The sequence below is a fragment of the Ursus arctos genome, unplaced genomic scaffold, assembly GCF_023065955.2.
Source record: "Ursus arctos isolate Adak ecotype North America unplaced genomic scaffold, UrsArc2.0 scaffold_10, whole genome shotgun sequence".
Classification (NCBI taxonomy): Eukaryota; Metazoa; Chordata; class Mammalia; order Carnivora; family Ursidae; genus Ursus; species Ursus arctos.
The window spans coordinates 49,777,507-49,803,836 of NW_026622764.1; the positions used below are offsets into that span (position 1 = coordinate 49,777,507).

General features: G+C 41.8%; 1 protein-coding gene across 1 annotated transcript; it reads right to left on the reverse strand.

Moving 5' to 3' along the window:
• Positions 1 to 2,987: 2,987 nt before the first annotated feature.
• On the reverse strand, positions 2,988 to 7,682 carry LOC113251097 (kelch repeat and BTB domain-containing protein 6). Its single transcript, XM_044381847.3, is given in 2 exon segments — positions 2,988 to 6,601; positions 6,603 to 7,682. Coding segments are annotated over 2 exon segments (2,109 nt in total). The 5' UTR covers positions 7,365 to 7,682; the 3' UTR covers positions 2,988 to 5,254.
• Between the last annotated feature and the right edge of the window lie 18,648 nt (positions 7,683 to 26,330).

Sequence of the window (26,330 nt, forward strand, 5' to 3'; positions counted from 1 at the left end):
AGAGGAGATTGAGGAATGAAACAGAAAATGGAGTCTTACAATCTTGATGAACGTAGGGCTAGAAACACAACTACGAACTGGCAGGTTACTCTTCGCTTGCTGGTAGCGGTTAGGGCTCTATATAGAAAGAAGGGTGGTTTGTGTTTTTAAAATAAAATGTGGGTATTTGTAAGGATAATGATAATGATAAAAGCTATATCCCAAACTTGACAGAAGCGATTATTCGCAACGTCGTCTGGCAGCTGTTTCTGAAGTTTGCACAAACACAGAGAGTGACCCTCTGTGTGTTCGCTGAATAAACTATGATGAACTGGAAGTCAGGACAAGAATCCAGCAAGAAATGAAGTTTTGAATAGACTATTGAGCCGAACAGTCTGGGCTTCAACAGAGGGGGAGACGAGTAGATTTACATTCACACAGCACTGCAGAGATGATCGAGGCACAGAAGATGCTAGAATGTTGCTAAATAGCTGAGCCTGCTCTTAAGAAACTTCCAGTTTTCATCATTACTGTGTAATTGATAGCTTTTTTTAACAGAAGTAACATTTGCTGTTTAAGATAATTAATACTGCCATTGATTATACAGAGCCATTTGTCAATGCTCTTTTCTTTCTTTTCAGAAGTGGAAACATTCCATGATACAATGCCAAGACTAGACTTTGGCTCCTGGTCTGGGGTTCCAGTAAACATTTAGGCTATGAAGCTATCTTTAATCAGAACACCATGAAGTGCCTTTCCTTGCCTTTTCTGCATAGAGCAGCAGCAAGAGCCCGGGGAGCTCCCCCAAGGCTTTCTGGGGTGGAAGGCCCAGCCCATGTTATGTGGGTTGCAGTCACACCCCGGGGTGGTGTTGCCACTTTGGCGGCCATGTGATAACATCTGGCCTGACAGATGGTGTGGTAGAGATTGCTAGTTAACCTAATAGCCTTTCTCCCCCATTCTATAAGAAGGAACCCCTGAATTTTAACCTGATACATGTTGTCCTAGAATAAAAACTACCCGTTCCAGGCACTCTTGAAGTCAGCTGTGGCTACGTGGTTAAGACCTGGCCAGCGTGATGTGCCTACAACTGCAGTACCACCTCTCTCACAGGGAAGGCTCATGCCCTCCCTTGCCCTCCCTCTCTTCTTGATGCCTGGAACATAGACACAGGTCTGAGCCAGTTTGGGCCGTGTGGACCAGGACAACACCCTAAGCATAGCAGAAGGGGAACACAGAAAAACCTGGGTCTTAGGGGACTTTCTAGATGAGGGGCGACGTAACAGGTTGGACTTTAATACAAGAAACTCCTTGTTTAAATGACTACTAGGTCTCTATTACTTACAACCAGACCTGTGTTCCAGCCAATACACAAAGTGAGAGAAAACGTGAGCTCTGAGGTCTTCTGAAGACACGGACTCTAGATCAGGCTGTGCCTGAAGGAAGTTCCACTGCTGGATTTTTCTGTTACAATAGCTCCGCCCCCCCCCCCCCCCCCCCCCGCCCTCCAATCTACTTGATTTTCTTAAGATCTAAGTTAAGGTAATATTACTTACAATTTAGAGTCCTGGTTCTTCACTTTCTTTAAGGCACAGCTCTGTTTGGAAGAAATCATTTGCCTGACATTTACATTAGGTCCTGTTTAGCTCATTTCCCTAGAATTAAATAGTTTGCCCCCAGATAATATTTGCTTGAGATACGGTGTTTCTAAGCAGCAATTTTAACTTTGGAGGTGAGAGTGTAACAGGCTGACTCCGTTAGGTGACTCCCCAGACTAGGCTGTTTGAGGAGAAAAATCAGTCTCCCATATAGATGGAATGTTTTTAGAACAATATCCATTCCTTACTCTGGGCCTTGCATGGACCATGCAGAACCCGCAAGGTTACACATGTAAGGAATGGAAGTTTGATGAAACAGATCTGGGTGACAAATGGCTCAGAGTCAAGGAGGAGGTCCTTCCTGTTTTGCACAAAACCTATTGCCCCCATGGTACTCGGAGCCACGCAGCTTCTGTGGATACTATCTTATTTTTTATTATAATTTTAAAAATCAGTTGCATTCAAATCATATTGAATGGCTCTTGTTGGTTTTAAAAATAACATTCTCTTACCTTTCTACTGATGGTCACATTTTCTATAAGTGGTTTTGCTTCCTAATACTTCCCTGCTTTATCATATTTGTTATAATGAATATCCTTTTAAAGTTAGAGTGATAAAAAGGGTCTTGAAGTTTCTAAGCAGATATGGGAAGGAGACACTGTCACATGTACTCCTACCTTAGGTCTGATGAGCAGAAGTGTCATATCATCCTTGACATTATAAAATTACAACAAATTTGCCTTTTTCTAAGAATGGACCAAAGGGGGTGTGGTGCCTGGGTGGCTCAGTCATTTAAGCATCTGCCTTCGGCCCAGATCATAATCCCAGGATCGAGCCCTATGTCAGGCTCCCTGCTCATGGCAAGTCTGCCTGCTTCTCCCTCTCTTTTTGCCCCTCCCCACCTTGTGCTCTAAAAAATAAATAAATAAAATCTGGAAAAAAAAAAAAAAAAAGGATCAAAAGCTTTCCCCAGATTCTTAAAATATCAGGTACAAAAAACTTTTAAAATCTCTGCTCAACTAAAAGCAATGAAAAGAGCTATTAGAATTTAATTTCTTTCTTTAATATAGATAAGCCAGTTGTGAAATTAATTTCTAGTTTATCCTTCTGGAAGCCCTAACGACACTCATCATTTGAACTTAGAAGAACTTGCAAAAATCTGGGTTACGCTTTTCAGACTACAGGAACAGATACGAAAGATAATTAAGGTCATTCTAAATCTTACAAAGAGTAGTCTTGCAAAGAGTGTTATATTGAGCATTCGCTAAAAGATGTGCTGATTAATTGGAAAACTGAGACAAAGGTGCTTTCCTGTTAAGAACGGATTTCAACACTGCTAGTTGTGTCACTCACTGCACGAGTAAGGGTTTTATACATTTAGCAGAAACACCGAATTAAAAAGCCAGGAGGTTTAGGTTCTAATACCAGTTTTATTTGCAACTAATCACATACAAATCACTTATCTATAAAATAATGATTAACATCGATTCTCTAATTCACAAATATATCACGAAACCAAAATTCTTCCCAAGAAAACTTCTTTGTAAACCAAGCTATTACTGCTACTTAGCTTTTACCTAACTCAAAGGTTGAGAATGACAAATTAGAGGATTTGTCATTTATCAGTCATTTGCATACCTTAATTCTGCAGATAGGCAATCTGGTACAGATCAGTACTGTCCTATTTCAACCTTACAAAACAAAAAGCTATCCACAAGAAGTTACTGGTGAAGAAAAAATTGGCCAAATACACTACTGAGACACAGCTTTGTGTTAAGTACAGTGCTTGTAACAACCCTGCTGTTAAACAGAACAAAATGTAGCCTAAACAGCTAAAAGCATGTCTGCCCTTTTGAAGGAACACATACTGTTAGGACAAGCATCTTAGTTCACTAAAAATGTTAAAGAGGAATGTTTTGTAGTATCTTCAGATGGCCAATCAAAATGGCTGAGACAACTTTTTTTTTTTTAACCTTTTGTGTCTCCCTCTCTCCATTTTCATCCTATATTTCATTAAAAAATTCAGTTCCCACCTGAGAACACAATCCTCTGTACTCAGCCAAGGTGTAAGAAATGTTAGCATTCTACCACTAGAGCATAAACATAGAAGAGGAATTAGCATGTTACTGAATGAAGATTCAGGAAGAAAATTCTAACTGGGTATAGAAAAAACGTCTACACCATAAGCATCTGGTCATTTTTCACGGGTACGTAGCGTGACAACCATAGCTAGTAAACCCTCAAGAGGTAAGCACTTGTATTTAGCAATGTCAGTTTTGTACGATGTCGTCTGTTTCTGAACTCTCCCTTACATAGTGTGACAGAAACAAAGACTGGAGCATGGTTCACAGAGAAACACAGAATACAAATACCCTAATAAAATAACCATGTATACCACTGTTTAGGGAAATAGTTTAGACGAAATATACTTTCACTACTGGCCCCAAATGCCATCATTCACTTATGTTATTTAACTGTAAACTTTTAATACAAAAATACCTTTAAGCTGATAATAACATTTAGTGACTTACAAAACTGACAATATTTCAATGCTACACAAAACAGTTCTATACACAACTTAAAGTTTTAAAGTTCTTTGCTGGCACTTGATTTTATAGTTGATAGACACAATATCTACTGATCTCAATAAAATACTGTTCTTAGCTTACACATATTTTCAAAACGAATATTATCTCATTAAACAGCAAAGAATAATCACATTTCGCTGACGAATCTAAGATGAACACCAAAACTGTACAGCCAAAGTATTTTAAGAATCACATAAACTTTTTAAGACAATGGATACAAATTTACACAATCGTGTCCAGTGAAAAAGAGGATGATTCCTCTGATTCTGTGAAGCATATATCAAGTATAGATCAAAAATGTGAACCTACAAAGCAAGTTAGTTTAGTTTGTTTTTTTCCCCAAGGTTTTTCGATGACTGGTGACACTACTAGAACAGATGGAAAACTGGTCACTGTTTGCAAATACACATTTTACATTACAAATTTAAAACTGAAATTTCTTTTTTAAACAGTAGAATCCTGTTTTTGTTTGTTTTTACGTTTAGTGAGCTTACGGCCATTTTGAACATCATTACAAATGAAATCACCAGTCACATTAAACATATGCATTTTTTTTTTCTTCACAAAAGGGGAGGTGACTAAACTAAAACCTGGCAAACTATATTTAAATTAGAACACATTTTGTAATAACCCACTCGTTTAAAGTTTTGGAAACCTACTACCCTGTTCTGAAGGAAAAAGAGACTTTCAAAACCCTACCTGGTAATTCCTATCCAATCAGTTTACTATTTTAAAAATCAAAATTCAAGTCACAGTACTTGTGGCACGAAACAGAACATAAGATTTTATAACAGAAGACTAAATTAGTATAATCAAACATAAACATACCCAACAATCAAATCAATACTGGACTTTTAGAACAGTAAATTATTAAATAGGTTGATTTCTTTGAGTGTATAAATTCCCTAACATTAATTATGTTAGTATTTCAAATACCCTTTCTAAACCAAACCTGAAATTAATCAACCTGTTTGTGTTTGTTTTTTTCCAGCAAAGAGAAAGGGTATCTCTTTAAGACACTTTCCAAAGCAGTGAAAACACCTTAGTGTTTCAACCTATCTACAACAAATTCTGCTGATCCTGTGCATTTCACTGAGGTGCTACCTGAACCCACAAATCATCATCAGATAAAGAACTTGAACTTCCTGACTCAGAGTCCAGCTCACTGAATCCACCTAAATCCCATTCAGTGCTAGATTCACTCGGCACATCTTCTTCCTCAGTGAGGAAACTGTGACCAGGTTCAAGGCAGGAAGGATAAACGCGAGCTGAGAGGCAAAAGAAGTTAGAATCAAACTGGAAGAGGCCTAAGGTGGTACCTATGTTAATCCACTGGTCTCCCCTAGTGTCATATTCATACACGGTCACCCGGTTCTTCTTCCACTGCGGGGTGCGCGACGTGATCAGCAACAGTTTTTGGCCGTGGTTGATAATGCGGTAGTTGTTGGTCTCCGACACCAAGGGAATATTATTAATCTGCCTCCATTCTCCTCTGACTGGATTGTAGACCTTCATGACGGGGATGTCGCAGATGCAGTAGATCTCATCATTGAAGACACAGGCTTCCTGAAAGTCATTGCGCTTGAGAGAAACACACTTGAGCCACATATTGTGGCTAGGGTCATAGCAGAACATGCGCTTACTGTTGAGAGCATAAAGATAGTTCTGGATCACCATTAGGTCGAAGGATATGAAGGAATGGGGTAGCGGAGCCACCAGCGCCCACTGGTTTCTCTGGACACTGTAGCATTCCACTTCCTTCAGTTTAACGCCGGTGATCGGGTCGCGCCCGCCCAAGATGTAGATGTAGCCGTTGAGGTAGGCCACATCCATGCCCTCCCGACACAGCAGGCGGTCGGCGAGCTGCTGCCAGCTATTCTGGGCTGGCTTATACACCCACAGGTCCTTCCTGGGCTGAGCGGCCAGGTAGATGTCATGGTCCGGAGACACACAGACAGCCAAAGTGGTGACAGTCCTAGTGTGAGCAAGGCAGGTCAGAGGCGACGGCACTTTGTAGATATCGCCGGTGTACGGGTCACAGCACAGAAAGGGATCTCTGGGATGTCCAAAGAAGATCACCATCTTCTTAGCACACACGCCCAGCCTCTGGGGTGGATTTTCTGCTGTGGGTACAACCGAGGAGCTGCTGCTCCCGCCGCTGCTGCTGCTGCCCCCGCTGCCACTGCCTCCGCTGCCGTTGCCGCTGCTGCAGCCGCCGCCACCGCCACTGCTGCCGCTGCCGCTGCTGGTTTCTGGCTTTGGCACCAGAGACTTGCACAACTTGTCACCATAGCGCATCTGCAGGGCCCCTTCAATAAGGTCCAGACAGTACTTCTTCACAATGGTGTTGGTCAGCAGCCCTTCCAGGTAATCCTTGTTTTCATCAGTGAAGTGCGTCCAGCGGACACACTTGAAGACTTCCGCAGCGCTGGGACCCCCGCTCCTTGGGAGCCGCCTCCAACCACTGCACTGCCACATGACACACGGTCTGCTCCAGCTCTATGTTTAGACTATCCAGGCGCAGGATGGACAGCAACTGGGCGAGAGTCAGATCTGCCAAAGTCTCTTCCCGAATCGAACCCATCTGGCTGAGCTGCTTGAAATTGTGGGCTATAAAGGACTGGGCCTGCGATCGCAGCTTGCGATGGCCGAAAGCGTCGGCAAACTTGAAGATGGCAGTGCAGTTGGCCAGGTCAAGGCGGCGGGCTAGGAAGGAGGCACAGGCTTCTCGCACGTACTCGAGCTGTAACATGTCAGACGCCGCGTAAAGGCGTTCCACGTTGGCTTCACTCAAGGACACTCGACCGGTGTAGCAGTAGTCGACCAGCACCTCAAAGGACTCAGCATCCACATCATGCATGGTCACATTCGCCTGGTGGCTCTCGTACATGCCACCGGTGAACATGCTCTTGAAGTAGGGACACGCGGCAGCCAGCACGTTACGGTTGCAGGGGAAGAGGCGGCCAGTGCCCGGCCCGCTGCCAGGCGTCACCACCTCGATGGTCACATCACATAACAGCCGCGCGTCGTAGAAGGACTTCAGCTGTGCCAGGAGGGCTGCAGAATGAGCCGTGTCCTTCAGCTCCTCCGGGCCCGTGAAAAAAGCCGAAACGGTAGGCTTGTGGATCCTCTTGGGCCGCTTGCCGCCGCGGGGACTGGCCAAGCGGCGAGAGCGCGGAGCTTCTTCCCGGGACTGCATGGTGGAGATGGCGGCGGGGTACGAGGGCGAGAATGGGTGCAAGGACCGGGCTCTGGCTCCTCCTCGCCCTCTTCTCGCTGGCGCTAGATCGCGGTGTCTCCGGAGAGACTGCAGCACGGGTCCATTTACCTAATTCAGCCCAATGCCGCAGTGCCGCCTCCCTTTATCACGTAGCCAGTGCCTGACTCACCCTCTTCCAGTTCCGCGCCCTTTCTCGCCTCAGCTCGCCTTACAGAACCCGCTGGACGGAACCGAGAGAGCCGCCACTGCCGCGCTGGCAATACCGGTAGGCGTCCGAGAGAACTACGGCTCCCAGGCTGCCTTTCGCGCCTCAAGGCATGCCGGGGCCCTCCAGACTCAAGGGGATAGGCGGATGGACAGAAGCCGCTATGCATGTTGGGAATAGTAGTTTCGATAATATCGCGAGATTTATCGGCCGTTCATTGTTTCAGCTGACGGAATTAGAAATCGCTAATTTTCTTTCGTTCGGATTTATGGTTTAGAACTTTGGATTTGGAATCCAGATTAGTCGTCTGTTCTGTATTTATCGACTGTTTGGCTTCGCTCTCAGAACGGTTTTCAAGAATGTGAATAACAAGAATATGTCATAGCGCTGTGTGACGACGACATGAATTGCGTGGGTTAAATAGGATGCTCTGAATAAATATTTGCGGATTAGAATAATAAAGTACGTACGCAGTATCTATAATGTAAAGGTTAGATGAATTTTAGCTATTCTTCTACCATTTATGGAAAATCAAGCACCCACTCTTGAGATTATGAGCCTGTAGGAAAAAATTCAAAGCCCTGCAGGTTTCTGCAGAGATTCCACCCCTTCCTCGCCTCCGCCTTTTCGTAATATATATATATATTTTTTGCTCTTTTCAAATATTAGTTTCAGATGTACAATATAATGATTCAATAATTCTATACATTGCCTCGTGTTCATTAAGTGTATTCTTAATCCCCTTTACCTTTTTCATTCATCCCCCCCCCCCCCCCCCCCCCCCCCCCCCCCGGTAACCACCAGTTTTTTCTATTTAAATCTGTTTTTTGTTGTTGTCTCTTTTCTTTATTTGTTAATAATTGATTTTATTTTCAAGATCAGTTTTAGGTGCTCTAAAATTGAGCAGAATTTTATAGGGAGCCTCCATATACTCCATCTCCTTATAGTTTCTCCTATTATTAATACCTCGCATTAGTGTTTGTGTTTGCTACAAGTGATGAACTTACACTGGTACGTTATTATGAATGAAGGTGGATCGTTTATATTAGATTTCACTCTTTGTGTTGTATAGCTCTATGGGTAGTGAAAAAGGTATAATGTCATGTATCCACCATTACAATAACATACAGAATATTTCACTGCTCTAAAAATCCTGTGTTCAATCTATTTATGCCTCCTCCCTGCCCACCAACCCCCAGAAACCACTGATTTTCTTGCTGTCTAGGTAGTTTTAGCTTTTCCAGGATGTCGTATAGGTGGAATCGCACAATGTGTAGCCTTTTAGAATACCTTCTTTCACTTAGCAATATTCATTTCCGTTTCCTCCATGTCTTTTTGTCATTAAAAGCCCATTTCTTTTATCATTGAATAATACTCCACTGTATGGATTTACCACAATTTACTTATCCATCATTTACTCTATGACATTCTGTTTGCTTTGAATTTTTGCAATTGTGAATAAAGCTGCTATAAACACTCTTGTGCTGGTTTTTGTGTGGACATAAGTTTTCAACTCATTTCGGTAAATACCAAGGAGAACGGTTGCTGGGTCCTACATGTTTAGCTTTGTAACGAATTGCCAAAACATTTTCCAAAGTGGTGGCTATACGGTTTCTGCATTCCCATCAGCAGTTAATGCACATTCCTGTTGTTCCACATTCTTCCTAGCATTTGGTGTTGTCCGTGTTTTGAATTTTTGACCTTACCGATTTTAAACTTGCCTCTGGAAAAATTCTGAAGCATAGGATAGTATTTTAAACATTCAGTAGTATCTGCAGGGCAGTTAAATTTCAATCTCAGAGCAGTATATATGGATTCTGTCAAATTATGTAAATCAGGAATATAAATAGATGCTTTGGTGGTCTCACAGAGTCAATATTTCATGTTCAGGAAGCAGTGCAAAAGTATTTCCATTAACCTCTTAATGTAAATGTTTATAACTAGTCCAATATACCTCCTTACACTCCCACCCCCAAATCAATGGAAGCATCTGGAATTCTAGTTATGGAGGATAATTTTAAATAAAAACATTTCAACAAAGAGACCTTGTTCTACTCAGGATCCTTAAGAGATCTGCATCATACATACTCAAACATCCCTTGAATTAATCTAGTTTATACTTTATCAAAATGTTATATATTTGTATTTATCAACGTTGTTTCAGTATACAATCCTCAGAATAAATTGTGCTCAGCCATTGAGTTTTAACTTCTTCATGTATGCCCTTAACAGCATTATTTGCTTTCAATTGCTTTTCACAAAATGCAAAATATTAGACTCTGGGCTCTCAGGCCTACAGTAGCATTGTTCAATAGAATTTTCTGTAATGATGAAAATGTTCTGTATCTACAAGCCAAAGAGAAAAGCCTAGAACAGATCCTTCCCTCACAGCCTACAGAAGGAATTAACCCTGCTGGCATCTTGACCTTGGACTTAAAAAGTAGATGATAAATTTCTTTTAAGCCACCTGGTCTCTGCTACATAACAAAGTACCATGTCAGCCCTAGAAAACTAATACAAACATCTTCTGTTTTCCCACTAACCTCCCTTGGAGGGCATAAACCATACGTGCAGTGGGACTTGGTAATCTACCACATCACTTGCCTTTGTCTACATCTTTTTCTGCCTCATTGCTACTCACTACACAGCGTGGCTTAGTGCTTAGTTCCACTGGCCCACTCATCTTTCTGGGAAGACATTTACTTCCCAGGAGGAATTTCAGAACTTTTTGCTCCCCCAAATGCTTCACCCTTGAAGTCCCTGGGTCTTCTACCTATGTACCTTTGCCTTTTTAGGACTCATTGATCACCAGATTTTTTTTCTCCTATAAAAACCCCCAGATATTTGTTAACTATAATACTTGACTCCCTTTGGGCGGCTCACTCCTCTGCCTTTGGCCGAGTCTGGGAGGCCAAACCTCTGGAAGTAGAAATACATCCTTCCATCCCACTCCTAAGATTACCAGGATATACTTAAAACTAGCTCTCCAAGATTTTCACCCCATGATTCAAGGCTTTGTTGACACATCTTGTAATAATCCAATCCCCCCAGTAAAGAATCTTAATGGCAAGGGATACTGACTAGTTTAACATTTGTGAGCAATAAACAAGCCAAACCCAGGTTTTTCTAGTTCCTAACCCCAATGCCATCTGGCCTATATGCAATCCAACACCACTCATTTCACAGTTATCAACTTATGTTCTGCTTTTCCCCCACCCCCATACCCCTTCACCCTGATTCAAATATCTTTTTGGCTATCGCAAGGAAAAAAAGAAAATCAACAATACACATGAACTGCTATGCCTCTGGGGTTTCTTGAAGCCGGTAATTATTTCTCTAGGACTCTCTGCAAACCTGAGAAATTTAACCTTTCCCTGTAATTCTCTCCTTATCCATCATGCAGATGACTGTCATCTGTGCGCACCTGATTTTAACAACTTGTTTATTACAAGCTTTTGCCCACAACAGACATAAGGTTTCTAAAAACACAATGCAATCATTCAGCTCCCTCAAGAGCATTAGCTAGGACATGCTACCTCCCGTGAAGGGACGACTCTGTCCCCTGAATGTCTTAACACCATCATTAATTCCCCTTTCCCTGAGACCAAAAGGCAATTCTGAGGGTTTCTAGGATTAGTTGGCTAATTGCTAGAACCAGACCCCTAGCTTTTTCGCTATTGCCTCTCCCTTGTATGCCATGACTAAGAAAACAATGCCATTCTCCCTAATTGGGACTCTCCTTCCACATCTGCATTTCAAAACCTGAAAACCTCCTTATCTGTTTCTCCTACTTTTAGGCTCTCCAATTGCTCATTACCCCTTTCCCTTCTTTTACAACAAAAGAAGGACATTCATATCCTTGTTTTCAGGATGGTTAGAAGCTTTTCTTTGCAAACAGCCTACTGCCACAACTGTAGCTAAGCTGCTACCAGAAGAATTACTTCGGAATCCCTTTGTTCCTCTCTAGTGATAGAGAAATTCACTTCAATGGTAAGGTTATTCAGGATATTCGACAAGTACGCACACTGCTACAAAAATTTCCCTATTCTCTACCTCCCTCAATCCTCTGGGGAAAACAAAACACAACACAATGATACTCAAATTCAAGAACATTTGTTGTTTTTTAATTCATTTGTTTGAAGGCGCCCTTAATTTGACCAATACAACACCTATCCTTAAATACTGCTAACATCTTATTAAATACACTCCTTTATCATCAACAGGTCAGGTTTCCTTTCCCACCACAGCCGTTACATGATCTTTAAACTGGAGATTTCATCTTCTGCAAAGACACCACCAAAAGACCAATCTTGATTCCAAGAGGAAGGAATCTTACATCGTGTCTTACACACCAATGCTTCTACAAAACTACAAGGGGTGTAACGTGTCTTTTATATCCCACAATTAAGAAATGCAAGACAAGTCTGGTTTCACATATAAGGAGCTTGGAATTCACCACTCTGCCTAACAAGTAAGAAGCTGAAGAGGCTGAAAATCAACAACTCTGCTTGGATTCATAAAGCGAGAGGAAAACACAGGGCAAACAGCGGCCCAAGACTGAACAAACAGGTGAATACAGGGAGCTGTGGCTTACCGGAGCAGATGCCCAGGAGCTGAAACGGCAGCCAGAACCAGTGCCAAGGTGGAAAAACCTGAAATATGATTGAAGAATTGCTGAGGGTTCAGTGTGGGCAACTCTATAGAGTTAACAGCTCTAGAGGACCTCAGTCATGGGCAGGGGTCGGGCCGTAGGCACAATAACGTGAGATTTACCTCCAGAACCTTGACCAGTCTTCACAGCAAGTAGACAGAAAAAGCCTCTCATACTCCGGAAGGGAGAGAGGAAAGGCAACCATTTTTAAATACATCAGAGCCCTCTGTTCTTAACAAGGATCATTTTCAGGAGAAACTAGTTAGTCAGAGGCTCACCTGCTGGGGTCTCATCAGAGCCTAACTGAGCTAAATGAAGAGAAATACCCACTGCCTGCCCACTTGATCCTAATCCTATCTGACCTAAGGGGAAGGAAAACAATTTAAACACAAGAACGTTTAAAGCTCACAGTTCAGAGATCTAAGCTCACTAAAAGACTGAAACCTAATCAGGGATTGATAGTGGAACCTGTCCCCTCTGCCCACACCTCACCACCACATTACTACAGGCCTACTTAACAACAGTTCCTTTTACCTGGCACGTCATGTCTGGCCATGAAGAAAGAAAGGTAAAAATTTGAAGAGACAGAGCAAGTGTGTTTTTTTTTTTTTTTAAAAGATTTTATTTATTTATTTGAGAGACAGCATGAGAGAGAGAGAGCACAAACAGGGGGAAGGGGTAGAGGGAGAAGCAGACTCCCCTCTGCGTAGGAAGCCCTATGCAGGACTTGATCCCAGGACCCTGAGATCATGACCTGAGCTGAAGACAGAGGCTTAACCAACTGAACCACACAGGCACCTGACTGTATTTTTTTTTATGTTGAATATCTTTTTCTTTTTTCTTTTCTTTTTTGCATTTGAGTGTAGTGTACACACAAGGTTACATTACTGTATTTTTTAAATTGAAGTATTGTTGACCCATAATGTTAGTTTCAGGTGTCTAGAGCAAGTGTATTTAATAAAGACAATTTGAAGAGACAAGAGCAAGCAGCAGAACCAGACAGGGCAGGGACGTTGGAATTATCAGACTAAGGATTGAAAACAACTATGCCAAGTACTCTAAGGATAAAGTAGACAGCATGCAAAAACTGATTGGGCAATGTCAGCAGAGTAATGGAAAGCCCAAGGAAAAAACAAAAAGAAATGATAGAGGTTCCAGTTCAAGATGGTGACACTGGAAGATTCTGAACTCACTTTCTCCCCTGGACAGACTAAATGTAGAGCTATGTATGGAACAATTTCCTCTGAAAAAAACCTGAAAACTGATGGACTGACCCCTCTGTACTGGGCAAATGAGAGGGAAATCACATGGAACTGGGTAAGAAAGGCTGAGAACAATCTTGCCACAACCCCCTAGTGGGAGACCACACAATGGAAAGGGAACTCAGGAACCCAAAGCTTCTCCATGGGGAGTGAAGGGTTCATACCCCACATTGGGCACCTTCTAAGACTACCAGCTGACAGATGAGCCCCCAAAATGTCTGACTTTGAAGACCGTCAGGGCTGCCATCCACAAGACCCAAAGGGCTGCAGGAACTGAGGAATTTTTTTTTTTTAAGATTATTTATTTATTTGAGAGAGAGAGAGAGCATGCAAGCAGAAGCGGAGATGGGGGGAGAAGGAGAGGGAGAAGCAGGCTCCCCGCTGAGCAGAGAGCCCGATCTGGAGTTCCATCCTAGGACCCTGGGATTATGACGTGAGCGGAAGGCAGAGGCTCAACCGACTGAGCCACCCAGGCGCCCCTGAGGAGTGGTTCTTAAAGGGCTCACATGCCACTCACCCTTCCCAGGGCCCAGCGCAGAAGCAGCCCTTTGGAAATACCTGGACTTCACAGGAAAGAGTCACTTGCTGATTTTAAAGCATTGGTCAGAAGGGCAGGGGCCCGATGGGATACACTCCAGGGATGGAGGCTAGTGGGTGCTATCGTCCTGCTCTCCCTCTGTCTTGCTAGAGCCAGCAGGCACCATTTTTTCCCTTTCCAGCAGGGGCCATCTTTATGCTCCACTAGGTAGACACTATGAAAATTAATAAAAGGAAAACTCATTTAAAATGGAGTCAGGAGGCCAGTGGAAGAGGGTTCAGCCCTAGCACTCCTAGTCAACCCCAGTGGATACTACTACGTTATTTACTCTCCCAGCAGGAGGAAGGAAGTTTTCTTGGGGATGGGGGGGGGGGGGTGTGCTTCAAGAGTCCCGGCAGTGAGAGACAGTCACAAGTAAGCCAATGAAAATCCAGTATACTTCCAGCTCTCAGTTTACGCCAATGGACTTTTTGTTTTTAACAGTCCCTCCCAACTCCTTCCTTTCCTCTATAGAAGACCTTCCTCTCCTTTTGTTCTTCAGATTTGCCTATAGTTTAACCTAGCCCTCTAGTCCTAGATCGCAGTTCTCTGCCATTCCTGAAACAAAACGAAATAGCCCCGCTATCTTTTGCTGTTAATATAACTGGCAGTTTTATTTTCAACGTTAATAGCACTATCTTCCGTGCCCTCAGTCTGCCTTACTGAAGGCAGCATGCGCCATCTTTTTTTCCCCCTTTTCATTTTTTCCCTCTTCTTCTTTGTTTGTTTGCTCAGTGCCCCTTGATCACCTGGCTGTGGAGGCCAGAGGGCTCGCATTCCTGGGTCCCAAGGGACTGTGACAACCAGAGAGACAGTTGTTGGCCGACTCCCTCTCCCAGGGCACTGCACAGAGAGCAGACTGAGACACACCCGCAAGGTTTCTGAGAAAGAGGTCTATTTACTTTGTCTAGGAGCTGTGGCCTAAGGGAGCAAGCAGGCTCCTGGCCTGGCCCACTTGGAGTGACCTATGGAGCTATCCCCAGGGCACAGAGACCTGGGGATGCAGTGTTTGTGCTCTCCTTCTGCTCCCCCGCCACCCCCCCCCCCCCCCCCCCGTATCTTCCAGAAAGAACCTTAACCACGTGGCTGGTGCCATGATTTTTGCAGCTGCAGCCAGGGAACACGCCTACATTGCCTGGCTCTAGGGGCCAACGGCTGAAGACTATGGCTCCCACAGGACTGTAACCAACCGAGATAGAGTTCTTAAGCAGCTGTGATCCCCAGCAGAGGCAACAGACTCAGGAGCTCAGTCTTTCGGTGACAGGGGCCTTATCACAGCTGCAGCCTGAAGGCCAGGCTTCTGATTAAATGTACATCTAAGAGCTGACTGTAAACCTTTCCTGAGACTACAGAGAGCAGGCACTATCTTTGCACTCTCCCTCTGTCACGCTCCAGAAGGCCAGCATCTCAGAGGAGCTCTTACACATGTCTGGCATCCAGGTTTGACTTCAGGTACCTGGCTTTGGAGGCCAGGAGGGCTTGTGGACTGTAAAAATTGGAGAGATGGTTTTTAGCAGTCTACTACCTCAGGGCACTGCACAGACTGCAGTCTGAAAGACTGAAAAAAAATAAATAAAAGTAAAATTGAGGGGGCACCTGGCTGGCTGGCTTAGTTGGTAGAGCATGCGACTCTTGATCTCAGGGTCGTGAGTTCAAGCCCCATGTTGGGTGTAGAGCCTACTTAAAAAAAAAAAAAAAAGAAAAGAAAAGAAAAGAAAAGAAAAGAAAAGAAAAGAAGTAAAATTGATATGCCTAGAGAGAAGAGATTATAAAATTATATAAAATTCACTTCAATACCTGTTAGTAATTGATAGGTCCAGCAGGCAGAAAATCAGTAAGGATATGTAGCAGTACTCCCTTATGAATGGTTTTGTTTTCCATGGCTTCAGTTATCTGCGTTTAACTGTGGTCTGGAAGCAGATGAGCCTCCGTCTGACTTACTGTCAGAAGGTCAGTAGTAGCCTAGCATGACCCCATGATGCCTATGATATTCATCTCACTTCGTCTCATCACATACACGTTTTATCATCTCACATCCCAAGAGGAAGGATGAGCACGGTACACTAAGATATTTTGAGAGAAAGATCACATTCATATAGCTGTCATTACAGTATATTGTTAAAATTGTTCTAATTTATTATTATTGCTATTACTCTCTTACTGTGCCTAATTTACAAGTTAAAATTTATCATAGGTGTGTATGTATAGGAAAAAACATAGTCTATATAGGGTTCGGTAGTATCTGTTTGTTCAGGCATCCACCAGGGATCTTGGACCGTATCCACCATAGATAAGGGAGGACTATTTTAGTTGAACTGAATGGCACCTTCAATCGGCTGTATCTAAATTGACATTTGACATTTGAAGAATGCTTCATCTGCAACAACAGAATATACATTCCTCTCAAATTCACATGGAACATTCACCAAGATAGACCACATTCCGGGCCGTAAAGCACCCCTTAACACATTTCAAAGAGAAGAAATCATATAAAGTATACTCTTAGACCACATGGAATTAAACTAGAAATCGGTAACAGAAAAATAACTGGAGAACTTCAGTGTGTGTTACTAACGGTTAAACAACACACTTCTTTCTTCCCATCCGTCAGCTTTACTGGAGTATGATTCACAAATTAAAATTACATATATTAAGGTTGTACAACCTGATTTTTTAAAGGTGTATAACATGATGATTTAAGATATTTTATGTAATGATTACCACATTTAAATTAGTTAATACATCCATCACTTTACATAGTTACCTTCAAAACATTTTTTTTTGTCATGAGGACATTTAAGATCTACTCTTAGTAAATTTCAAGTATACAATACAGTATTATTAACTATAGTCACCATGCTGTACATTAGACATCTGGGACTTAACTGAAATTTCATACTCTTTTTTTTTTTTTAAAAGATTTTATTTATTTATTTGACAGAGATAGAGACAGCCAGCGAGAGAGGGAACACAAGCAGGGGGAGTGGGAGAGGAAGAAGCAGGCTCACAGCAGAGGAGCCTGATGTGGGGCTCGATCCCATAACGCCGGGATCACGCCCTGAGCCGAAGGCAGACGCTTAACCGCTGTGCCACCCAGGCGCCCCGAAATTTCATACTCTTTGACCAACCTCTCCTTATTTCCTTACCCCTAGTCACTGACAACCTCCATATATTCGCTGGTTTTATGAGTTTGAGATTTTTACATTCCACATATAAGTGATCATACAGCATTTGACTCTGTGTGCCTGGCTTATTTCACTTAGCATAATATCCTCCAGGTTCATCCATGTTGTTGCAAATGGTAGGATCCTTCTTTTAATACCTGAAAAATATTCCATTATATATGTATACCACATTTTCTTTATTCATCCGTCAATGGATATTTAGGCTGTAGCTGTATGTTGGCCCTTGTGAATAATGCTATAATGAACATGGAGGGCAGATATCTCTTCAAGATATTTATTTCATTTTCTTTGGATATATACCCAGAAGTGGGATTGCTCTACAGTAGTTCTATTTTTAGTTTCTTGAGGAATCTCCATATAGTTTTACATACGGCTGCACCAACTTAAATTCCCACCAACAGTGCTGAAAGTTTCTCTTTTCTCCATATTCTTGTTATTACCAATACTTTTTATCTAGTCTTTTTTTGTGACTTACCTATTTATTTGAGAGAGAGAGAGCATGTGTGTGTGAGTGAGGGGAGGGGCAGAGGGAGAGAATCTTCAGACTCCCCTCTGAGTGCAGACCTGGAAGCGGGGCTCAGTCCCATGACCCATGAGATCATGACCTGAGCAGAAACCAAGAGTCAGATAGGTGCTCAACCGACTGAGCCACCCAGGTGCCCCATCTCTTGTCTTTTTGATACTATCATCCCAACAGGTGTGAGGTGATATCTCATTGTGGTTTTGATTTCTTTTTTCCTGATGATTAAGTTGATTATGTTGACTAGAAGTGATAAGTGTGGACGCTCTTGTACTTAATCTTAAAAAATGCATCCAACTTTGCACCATTAAATGTGATGTTAGTTGTGGACTTGTCATTATATGGCTTTTATTATATGAGAAGCATTTCTTCTATACCAAATTTGTGGAAAGCTTTCAATTTTGTCAAATGTTTTTTAGCATTGAGATGATCATGTGATTTTGATCCTTCATTTTGTTAATGTGATGTATCACATTTATTGATTTGCTTATGTTAAGCCAACCTTGCCTCACAGGGATAAATCCCTCCTGATTATGGAGCATTTTTCTAGTCTCATGTATTTATTTCTGCTACAATCTTTCTTACTTCTTTTCTTCTCCTATCATTGGATTTAGTTTACTCTTTTTTAAGTTCCTGGAGATGTAAAGTCTGGTTGTTTATTTGAGACTTTCTTTTTTCTTTTCTTTCTTTCTTTTTTTTTTTAAAGATTTTATTTATTTATTTGACAGAGACAGCCAGCGAGAGAGGGAACACAGGCGGGGGGAGTGGGAGAGGGAACACAGGCGGGGGGAGTGGGAGAGGAAGAAGCAGACTCCTAGCGGAGGAGCCTGATGCGGGGCTCGATCCCAGAACGCTGGGATCATGCCCTGAGCCGAAGGCAGACGCTTAACGACTGAGCCACCCAGGCGCCCCGAGACTTTCTTTTTTCTTTTTTTTTCTTTCTTTTTTTTTTTAAAGATTTTATTTATTTATGTGACAGAGAGACAGCCAGCGAGAGAGGGAACACAGCAGGGGAGTGGGAGAGGAAGAAGCAGGCTCCCAGCGGAGGAGCCCGATGTGGGACTCGATCCCGGAACGTCGGGATCACGCCCTGAGCCGAAGGCAGACGCTTAACGACTGCGCTACCCAGGCGCCCTCTTTTTTCTTAATTTAGACATTCATTGCTCTAAACTTCCCTGTTAGAATGGTTTTGCTGCATCTCACAAGTTTTGGTGTGTTGTTTCTATTCTCATTTGTCTCAAAATATTTTGGGTTTTCCTTTGATTTCTTCTTTGACCCATTACTAGTTCAGAAGTATGTTGTTTAATTTTCACATACTTGTGAATTTTCCAAATTAACCTCCTATTAATTGATTTCTAGTTTCATACTATTATGCTAAGGATAAATACTTGATAAGTATTTCAATATTTTTTTATTTTTATTTTATTTTTATTTTTAAAGATTTTATTTATTTATTTGACAGAGATAGAGACAGCCAGCGAGAGAGGGAACACAAGCAGGGGGAGTGGGAGAGGAAGAAGCAGGCTCATAGCAGAGGAGCCTGATGTGGGGCTCGATCCCATAACGCCGGGATCACGCCCTGAGCTGAAGGCAGACACTTAACCGCTGTGCCACCCAGGCGCCCCAATATTTTTTTATTTTTAAGAGTTGCTTTGTGGCCTAACATATGATCTGTCCTGGAGAATGTTGTATGTACACTTGAGAAGAATGTATATTTTGCTGATATTAGATGGAACGTTTTTTGTCTGTTAGGTCCATTTGGTATAGTATTGTTTACACTTGCTATTTTACTTATTTTCTGTCTGGGTGATCTATCCACAATTGATAGTGGAGCATTAAAATCCTGTATAATTATTTTATTAATGCTGTTCATTTCTCCTTTTAGCTGCGTTAGTATTTGCTCTCTATATTTAGGTGCTCCTATGTTGGGGGTATAAGTATTTATAATTATTATATCCTTTTGATGAATTGACCCTTTTATCATTGTATAATGGCCTTATTTGTCTCTTGTTACCCTCTTTTACAGTGAGTGAGTCTATTTAGTCTGATGTAAGTGTAGTTATCCCTGCTCACTTTTGGCTGCCATTTTCTTGGAACATCTTTCTCCATACCTTCAGTTTTCTCCTACATGTGTCCTTGAAGCTAAAATGAGCCTCTTGTAGGTAGCATATCATTGGGATTTGTTTTTTACCCATTCAATCTTTCTATATTATTTGTTTGGGGCATTTATGTAAGTAATTTTAAAAAAAGATTTATTTATTCACTTGAGAGAAAGAGAGAGAGTGGGTGTGTGTGAGCAGGGAAAGGGGCAGAGAGAGAGGGAGAGTCTCAAGCAGACTCCCCGCTGAGTGCAGAGCCCGACATGGGGCTCAGTCATGACCTGAGCCAAGTCAAGAGTCTGACACTTAACTGACTGAGCCACCCGGACACCCCTGTTTAAATAGTTTTTGCTATGCAAGGACTTACTATTGCTGTCTTATTGTTTTCTGACATTTGTATTTCCTTTATTCTTTATTTTATCTCTTGCTATTTTTCTTTGTGATATATGATTTTTTCTTAATCTTTTGTGTTATGTACTGCATGTTTTTCCTTTGTGGTTACCTATGAGATTACACAAAATATTTTATAGTTATAACATCTTATTTTAACCTGATAAAAACTTCAACTGCATACAAAACTCTGTACTTTTACCCATACCCCCATTTTAGGTTACTGATATTACAATATACATTTTTAAAATATTGTGTATACACTATCAAATTATTATATATTTTTAATACATTAATTTGTAAAACTTTTAAACTAGAGTTGAAATAATTTTTGCACCACTATTACAAGATCAGAAAATTCTGACTTGGACTATTTTTCTTTACCATTGAGTTTTGTTTTGTTTTGTTTTGTTTAAAGAGACAGAGAAAGAGCGCAAGCAGGGGGAGCCACAGGCAGAGTGAGAAGGAGAAGCAGGCTCCCCACTGAGCACGGAGTCTAATGTGGGGCTTGATCCCAGGACCCTGGGATCACGACCTGAGCCAAAGGCAGACGTTTAATTGACTGAGCTGCCCAGTCACCCTTTACTGTTGAGTTTTACATATTTAGATGGTTTTCACTGTTTCTCATTGCTAATTTCATTTCCATTTCACTATGAAGAACTCCCTTTACCATTTCTTGTAAGGCAGGTTGGGTGGTGATAAAGTCCCTCAGCTTTTGCTTGTTTGGGCGTTTTCTGTTTCTCAGGACAGTTTTCTGGGTATAGTATTCTTCTTTAGTAGGTTTTTGGCTTCAATATTTTGAATATATTTCAGACACTCTCATGGCCTGCAAGGTCTCTACTGAGAAATCTGCTAATATTTTTGGGACTTCTTGTATATAATGAATCAGTTGCTGCTTTCGAAATTCTCTCTTTATTTTTGACTTTCAGTCATTTAATGTGTCTTGGTGACCTTTCAGAGTCATGCTACTTAAGGACATTTAGGGCTCATGAACCTAGATGTTCATTTCTCACCCCAAATTTGGGAAGTTTTCAGCCAGTATTTTTTTTGAACTTTTTTATTAATATATTTTTGTTAAATTTCTTTGTAATTTTTTCCTGCTAGACTTGGTGTTGGTAGCAGTGTTGTAGTTTAACTTCAATCCTAAATTCCATGAAATAGAAATCAGCAGTAAAGGTTTAGAGGGGAGGAAGGGAGGGAGGCAGGCCAAGGAGTAAACAGTTTGACTAGAAAAAAAGAAGAGGGTATGTGTAGTGGCAATTCCCAGGCAAGGCCATTCCTTGAAAGATGGAGCTGGCAGGCAGCTTGCCTCATGAAAGGGAGGGAGGAAAGATCCCCTGTAGGGTCCCCCTCTTCCTAGAGTTTCCTGTCCCTAGGGGAAAGCTATTAAAAGGGATCAGCCACAACCTCAGGAAGGGCTCTCCACCGCCTCTCACCCTGGTTTGACCCCCATCTCTACCCTGCCTGGAAAGTGCATGAGAGGTTGGCTTCCTTTGATTCCTCTTTCTGTTCAAGACTCTGAGGTGATGGGGGAAGGGATATAACCCACTTAGAGACTACTAAACTTGTTGCAGCTTCTGCTGCTCTGTGAGTTTGTGTTATCTGGGCTGGTTGTGTTTCCCAGAAATGCCTCCCCCAATCCCCATGCCCCAACTGCCAGAGTTTGGGGGAGTGGGGTCCTAGCTCAAGTGCCTCTAACCCTCTGCAGTAGAAATGTCTTCTTTAGGCCCCTTAGAAATCTAATCAAAGGCTGTAAGTGAATCCAGACCAACCAAATAAACTTTAGGGGAAGAGAGGAGGACGGGAGAGGTCAGTGGGTAGACATGACTGCATTGGACTTTTTCTTTCCTTTACGTATTGCTGTTGATACCAGCCATTATTTTTTTAAATAGACTTTCTGTCCTTTGTCTCTGTCTCTTCTCTTTCTAGGCTCCTCATAATGAGGAAGGCAGCGCCATAGCACGATCATTGCACTGGCTGTTGTGCAGTGAGGGCTTCCCTTCTTCTTTGTTTCTAGTTGACCCCGTTTTGTGTAGCCCTGCCAATTCCCCTGGTATTCCATGTGAGGTGAGGTAGAAGTAAGCCTCTGGGAAGCATGACGGAATGCTGGCTAAGCTGGGCAGCAACCTTGGGCTCTCTTTTCTCTACTGCAGAGCCCATGGGCCCAGGGGAACTGTGTCAGTGTGGCACTGTGCCAGCCTGAGGGAAGGGCGAATTGGTCAAAGTGAAACCACTCCTTAGTCTTCTAATCTGGCTTTTCTCAGTTTTTATTATTCAAGGGGTGCTTCATCCATACCCCTGGATTCTAGGATTTTTCACATTGATATTCTTTTCTGTGAACAGTTGCTTTTTGGTCTTTTTGTAAGGTGGACTAAAACCCAGGACTTCTTTTTCTGCTGTCTTGTTTTCAAAGTGGAAGTACTGGCATTGGTTCAAATGCAATTTAATTATCTTTCAACTGAGAAGAAAAATGAGGAAAAATAAGTGAATGCTTTCTTTACAGAAGAATATCAACTAATAAGCATAGGAAGAAAGATGGACTTAGAAAGTCACCATTTACAATGTCAATATAAGAGTTGAGTCAGGGAATGATTGTTAGCAGATGCTAAAATCATGAGATAAAAGTTTTGGGGTAATTATTGTTGGAAAACAAGTTACATTCAAATTCAACGTCTTTAAAATAAGTAACATTTATTACCCTGCAGTTGCTGCAGGTCAGAAATTCAGGAGGGATTTAGCTGGGTTGTTCTGGCTCAACTTTTACTCGTGACCTTTTGGCCAGGACTGCAGTCATCTCAAAACTCCACTTGTGCTGTAAGATTTGCTTCATTATCAGTCTTCAGTTCCTTAAGAATTGTTGGAATGAGGGCCTCAGATTCTCCCCATGCCACACTACCCCAGTGTGAGTGATGAGACAGAGAGATAAGGAGAGAAGTGGAAGATACTTCAGGTTTTTTTCATAACCCAATCTTAGAGGAGACATCCCATATGACTGTCCCTACTGTCATATCTTGTTTAGCAGAGAGGCTACAAATTCAGTCCACAAGTACATAGCATGACCAGAGATCATTGAGGTAATCTCAGAAGCTGCCTATCACATCAAGGAACCAAATGTTTATGATGCCACAGATTGCATATTAATTATTAATGGGAAAATGAACAATTATAATAAAGAGATATGACAGTTATCTTAGTGATTAAACTTAGTGTCACTAATAGTGAGATTTCCTGGTTTATGTTCTTACAGACGTGATACAATATGAAATTCACAACATGAAAATCTTTTCAAATGCTTTTAACCGGAACCTAATCATTAGGCCTAATTGAATTACAATACATCAAGGGGATAGATGAAATTTACTGGATTATTCAGGATATGCCAGAGAAATAAAACCAATAGGATATATATATGAGAAGAGATTTCTTAATAAGGAACTGGCTCGTGCAAATATGGGGGCTGGTAAGTCTCAGGATCTGCTCTCTACAAGCCTGAAACCCAGGAAAACTGGTGGTGTAGTTCCAGCTGGACTCAAGGTATGAGAACAACCAGGAGTACCACTGGTGCAAGTCCCATAAAGGGGACAGAAGACCAAAGCCCCAGGTCAGTCAGGGCAGAGTGAATTGTCCCTTCCTCTGCCTTTTTATTCTAGTCAGGCCCTGGATGAATTGGGTAATTCCCACCCATATTGGAAAGGCATCTGCTTTACTCAGTCTACCAATTCAAATGCTAATCTCGTCTGGAAACACCCTCACAGACACACTCAGAAATAATGTTTAGCCAAATATCCAGGCACCTTGTGATCCACTCAAGTTAACACATAAAACTGAACATCACAATTACCTACGCCTAAGGAAGCAACCAGACAAATCCAGAATATAGACCATTCTATAAACCATTTTGCTGGATTGTTAAAAAAGTCAATGTCATGCTGGATTTTTAAAAAGAAAGGTAGAGGAACTAATCTAGAAAATAAAAGCATGCAAATAAATGCAATGCATGAGTCCTAATTAGATTCTGGACTGGACAAAATGAATATATATGTATAAATATACAGTAGACCCTTGAACAATGCAGGGCTTAGGGGTGCTGACTTCCCACACAGTTGAAAATAAACATATAACTTTTGACTCCCCCCGAAAACATAAGTACGAATAGTCTACACTGTCCGGAAGCCTTATTGATAATAGACAGTCAATTAACACATATTTTGTATGTTATATGTATTATATGCTGTATTATTGCAATAAAGTAAGCTAGAGAAAAGAAAATATTATTAAGAAAATCATAAGGATGGGGCGCCTGGGTGGCACAGCGGTTAAGCGTCTGCCTTCGGCTCAGGGCGTGATCCTGGCGTTATGGGGTCGAGCCCCACATCAGGCTCTTCCGCTATGAGCCTGCTTCTTCCTCTCCCACTCCCCCTGCTTGTGTTCCCTTTCTCGCTGGCTGTCTCTATCTCTGTCAAATAAATAAATAAAATCTTAAAAAAAAATCATAAGGAAAATACATTTACAGTACTGTACTATAAAAAATCCAGGCAAAAATGGACCTGTGCAGTTCAAACCCATGCTGTTCAAAGGTCAACTGTGTTTACACACACGTAAGAAGAGGGAGGAAGACAGGGAGGGAGTGTAGGGAAAGAAGAAAAGCAAATGTGAAAAAAAAATTAATAGTCATTAAATCTATGTGTGGCATATATAATGTTCATTGAAATATTCTTTAAACATTTCTGTATGCTTGAAATTTTTCAAAATAAAAATTTGGTGAAAATTTCTCTCATCCCAATAATTCCACTGGGCTTAAAATAGTTTCAGCTGGTCTCTTCTGGCATATATTTCCTCTCTGGGAAATGCCTAAAATAATAGTTTCTCTTCCTTGCTCAAAATCATTCCTCAGAACAATTACTACATACATCATGCCACATTGTTGTGCAGTTACTTTTATAAGAACTGAATTGGAAGCTCCTGAAGGAAAGGACTGTGTTTTCTTTTCACTGCCATTTCTGTAAACCTACATAGTAGACTACTCTTATTAGACCATCTGTTGCTGCTCATTCAATTAAGCCAAAGAAAAACAAGAATTAGAAGCTAAGCACAGAAGTAGAGATAAGCCAATACTTTAAATATGGTTTATACATTGGCAGAACCCATTCAACTCTCAAAGAACCTTAGAATCTGTACCCTGGAGCTGCTAGTTATTACTGAGTGACTCAGATTCTTCATGATTTGTAGATACTCTTTTAAAATAAAAGTGGCACTCTTCTTCCGTAGTTGATGTATAGATTCAAGTGACTCCATCCAATTAACCAGCAAGTTATTTTGTGAATAATGACAAACTGATTATACGGGGAGTGACGTTAGCATTGTGCCAGTGGAGGGAGTGCCATCCATCTTTTTGTCCCCCTTTTAAACAATGAAAGAGACATCCATCCATAAACAAAAATGCCTCTGGGGGAGGCACTGTGGGATCCAGCACCATATGCCAAGGGATCTTGGAGTACTCTCGCCCACCTGTGCATGCAGTAATATCCAGACAGCCCTCAGAATGGGTTGCAGAAATAGTAAAAGTCAGCAAACCTGCCTCAGTGCCTCCAGGCTGCAGCTGGGGGAGAACCTGGACAGTCCTGACTTGGGCAGAAACCCATGGATAATAGAGAATATGTAGAAGTCCAGCCTTCCCAAGGGGAGATTTGAACACTCTGTTGGAGAAGAAGGAAAGAAAGAAAGAAAAAAGGAAGGAAGGAGGGAAGGAAGGAAAGAAAGAAAAGAAAAGAAAAGAAAAGAAAAGAAAAGAAAAGAAAAGAAAAGAAAGAAAAGAAAAAAGAAAAGAAAAGAAAAGAAAGAAAGAAAGAAAGAAAAAGAGAAAGAACAAAAATTGTGAGTTTGGACACACTGGAGAGAATAAGAACTTTTTCAGTGCCACCAGACCCCCAAGGTAGCACTGCATGGGATGGGACAAGTTGGCAGCAACCACCCCCCGTGGGAAAAGAGAGAGCAGTGAATAAATGCTAGGCTTCTCTTGCTGTAAGGTATGCTGTCTGAGAAACCCGTTTCTCTTT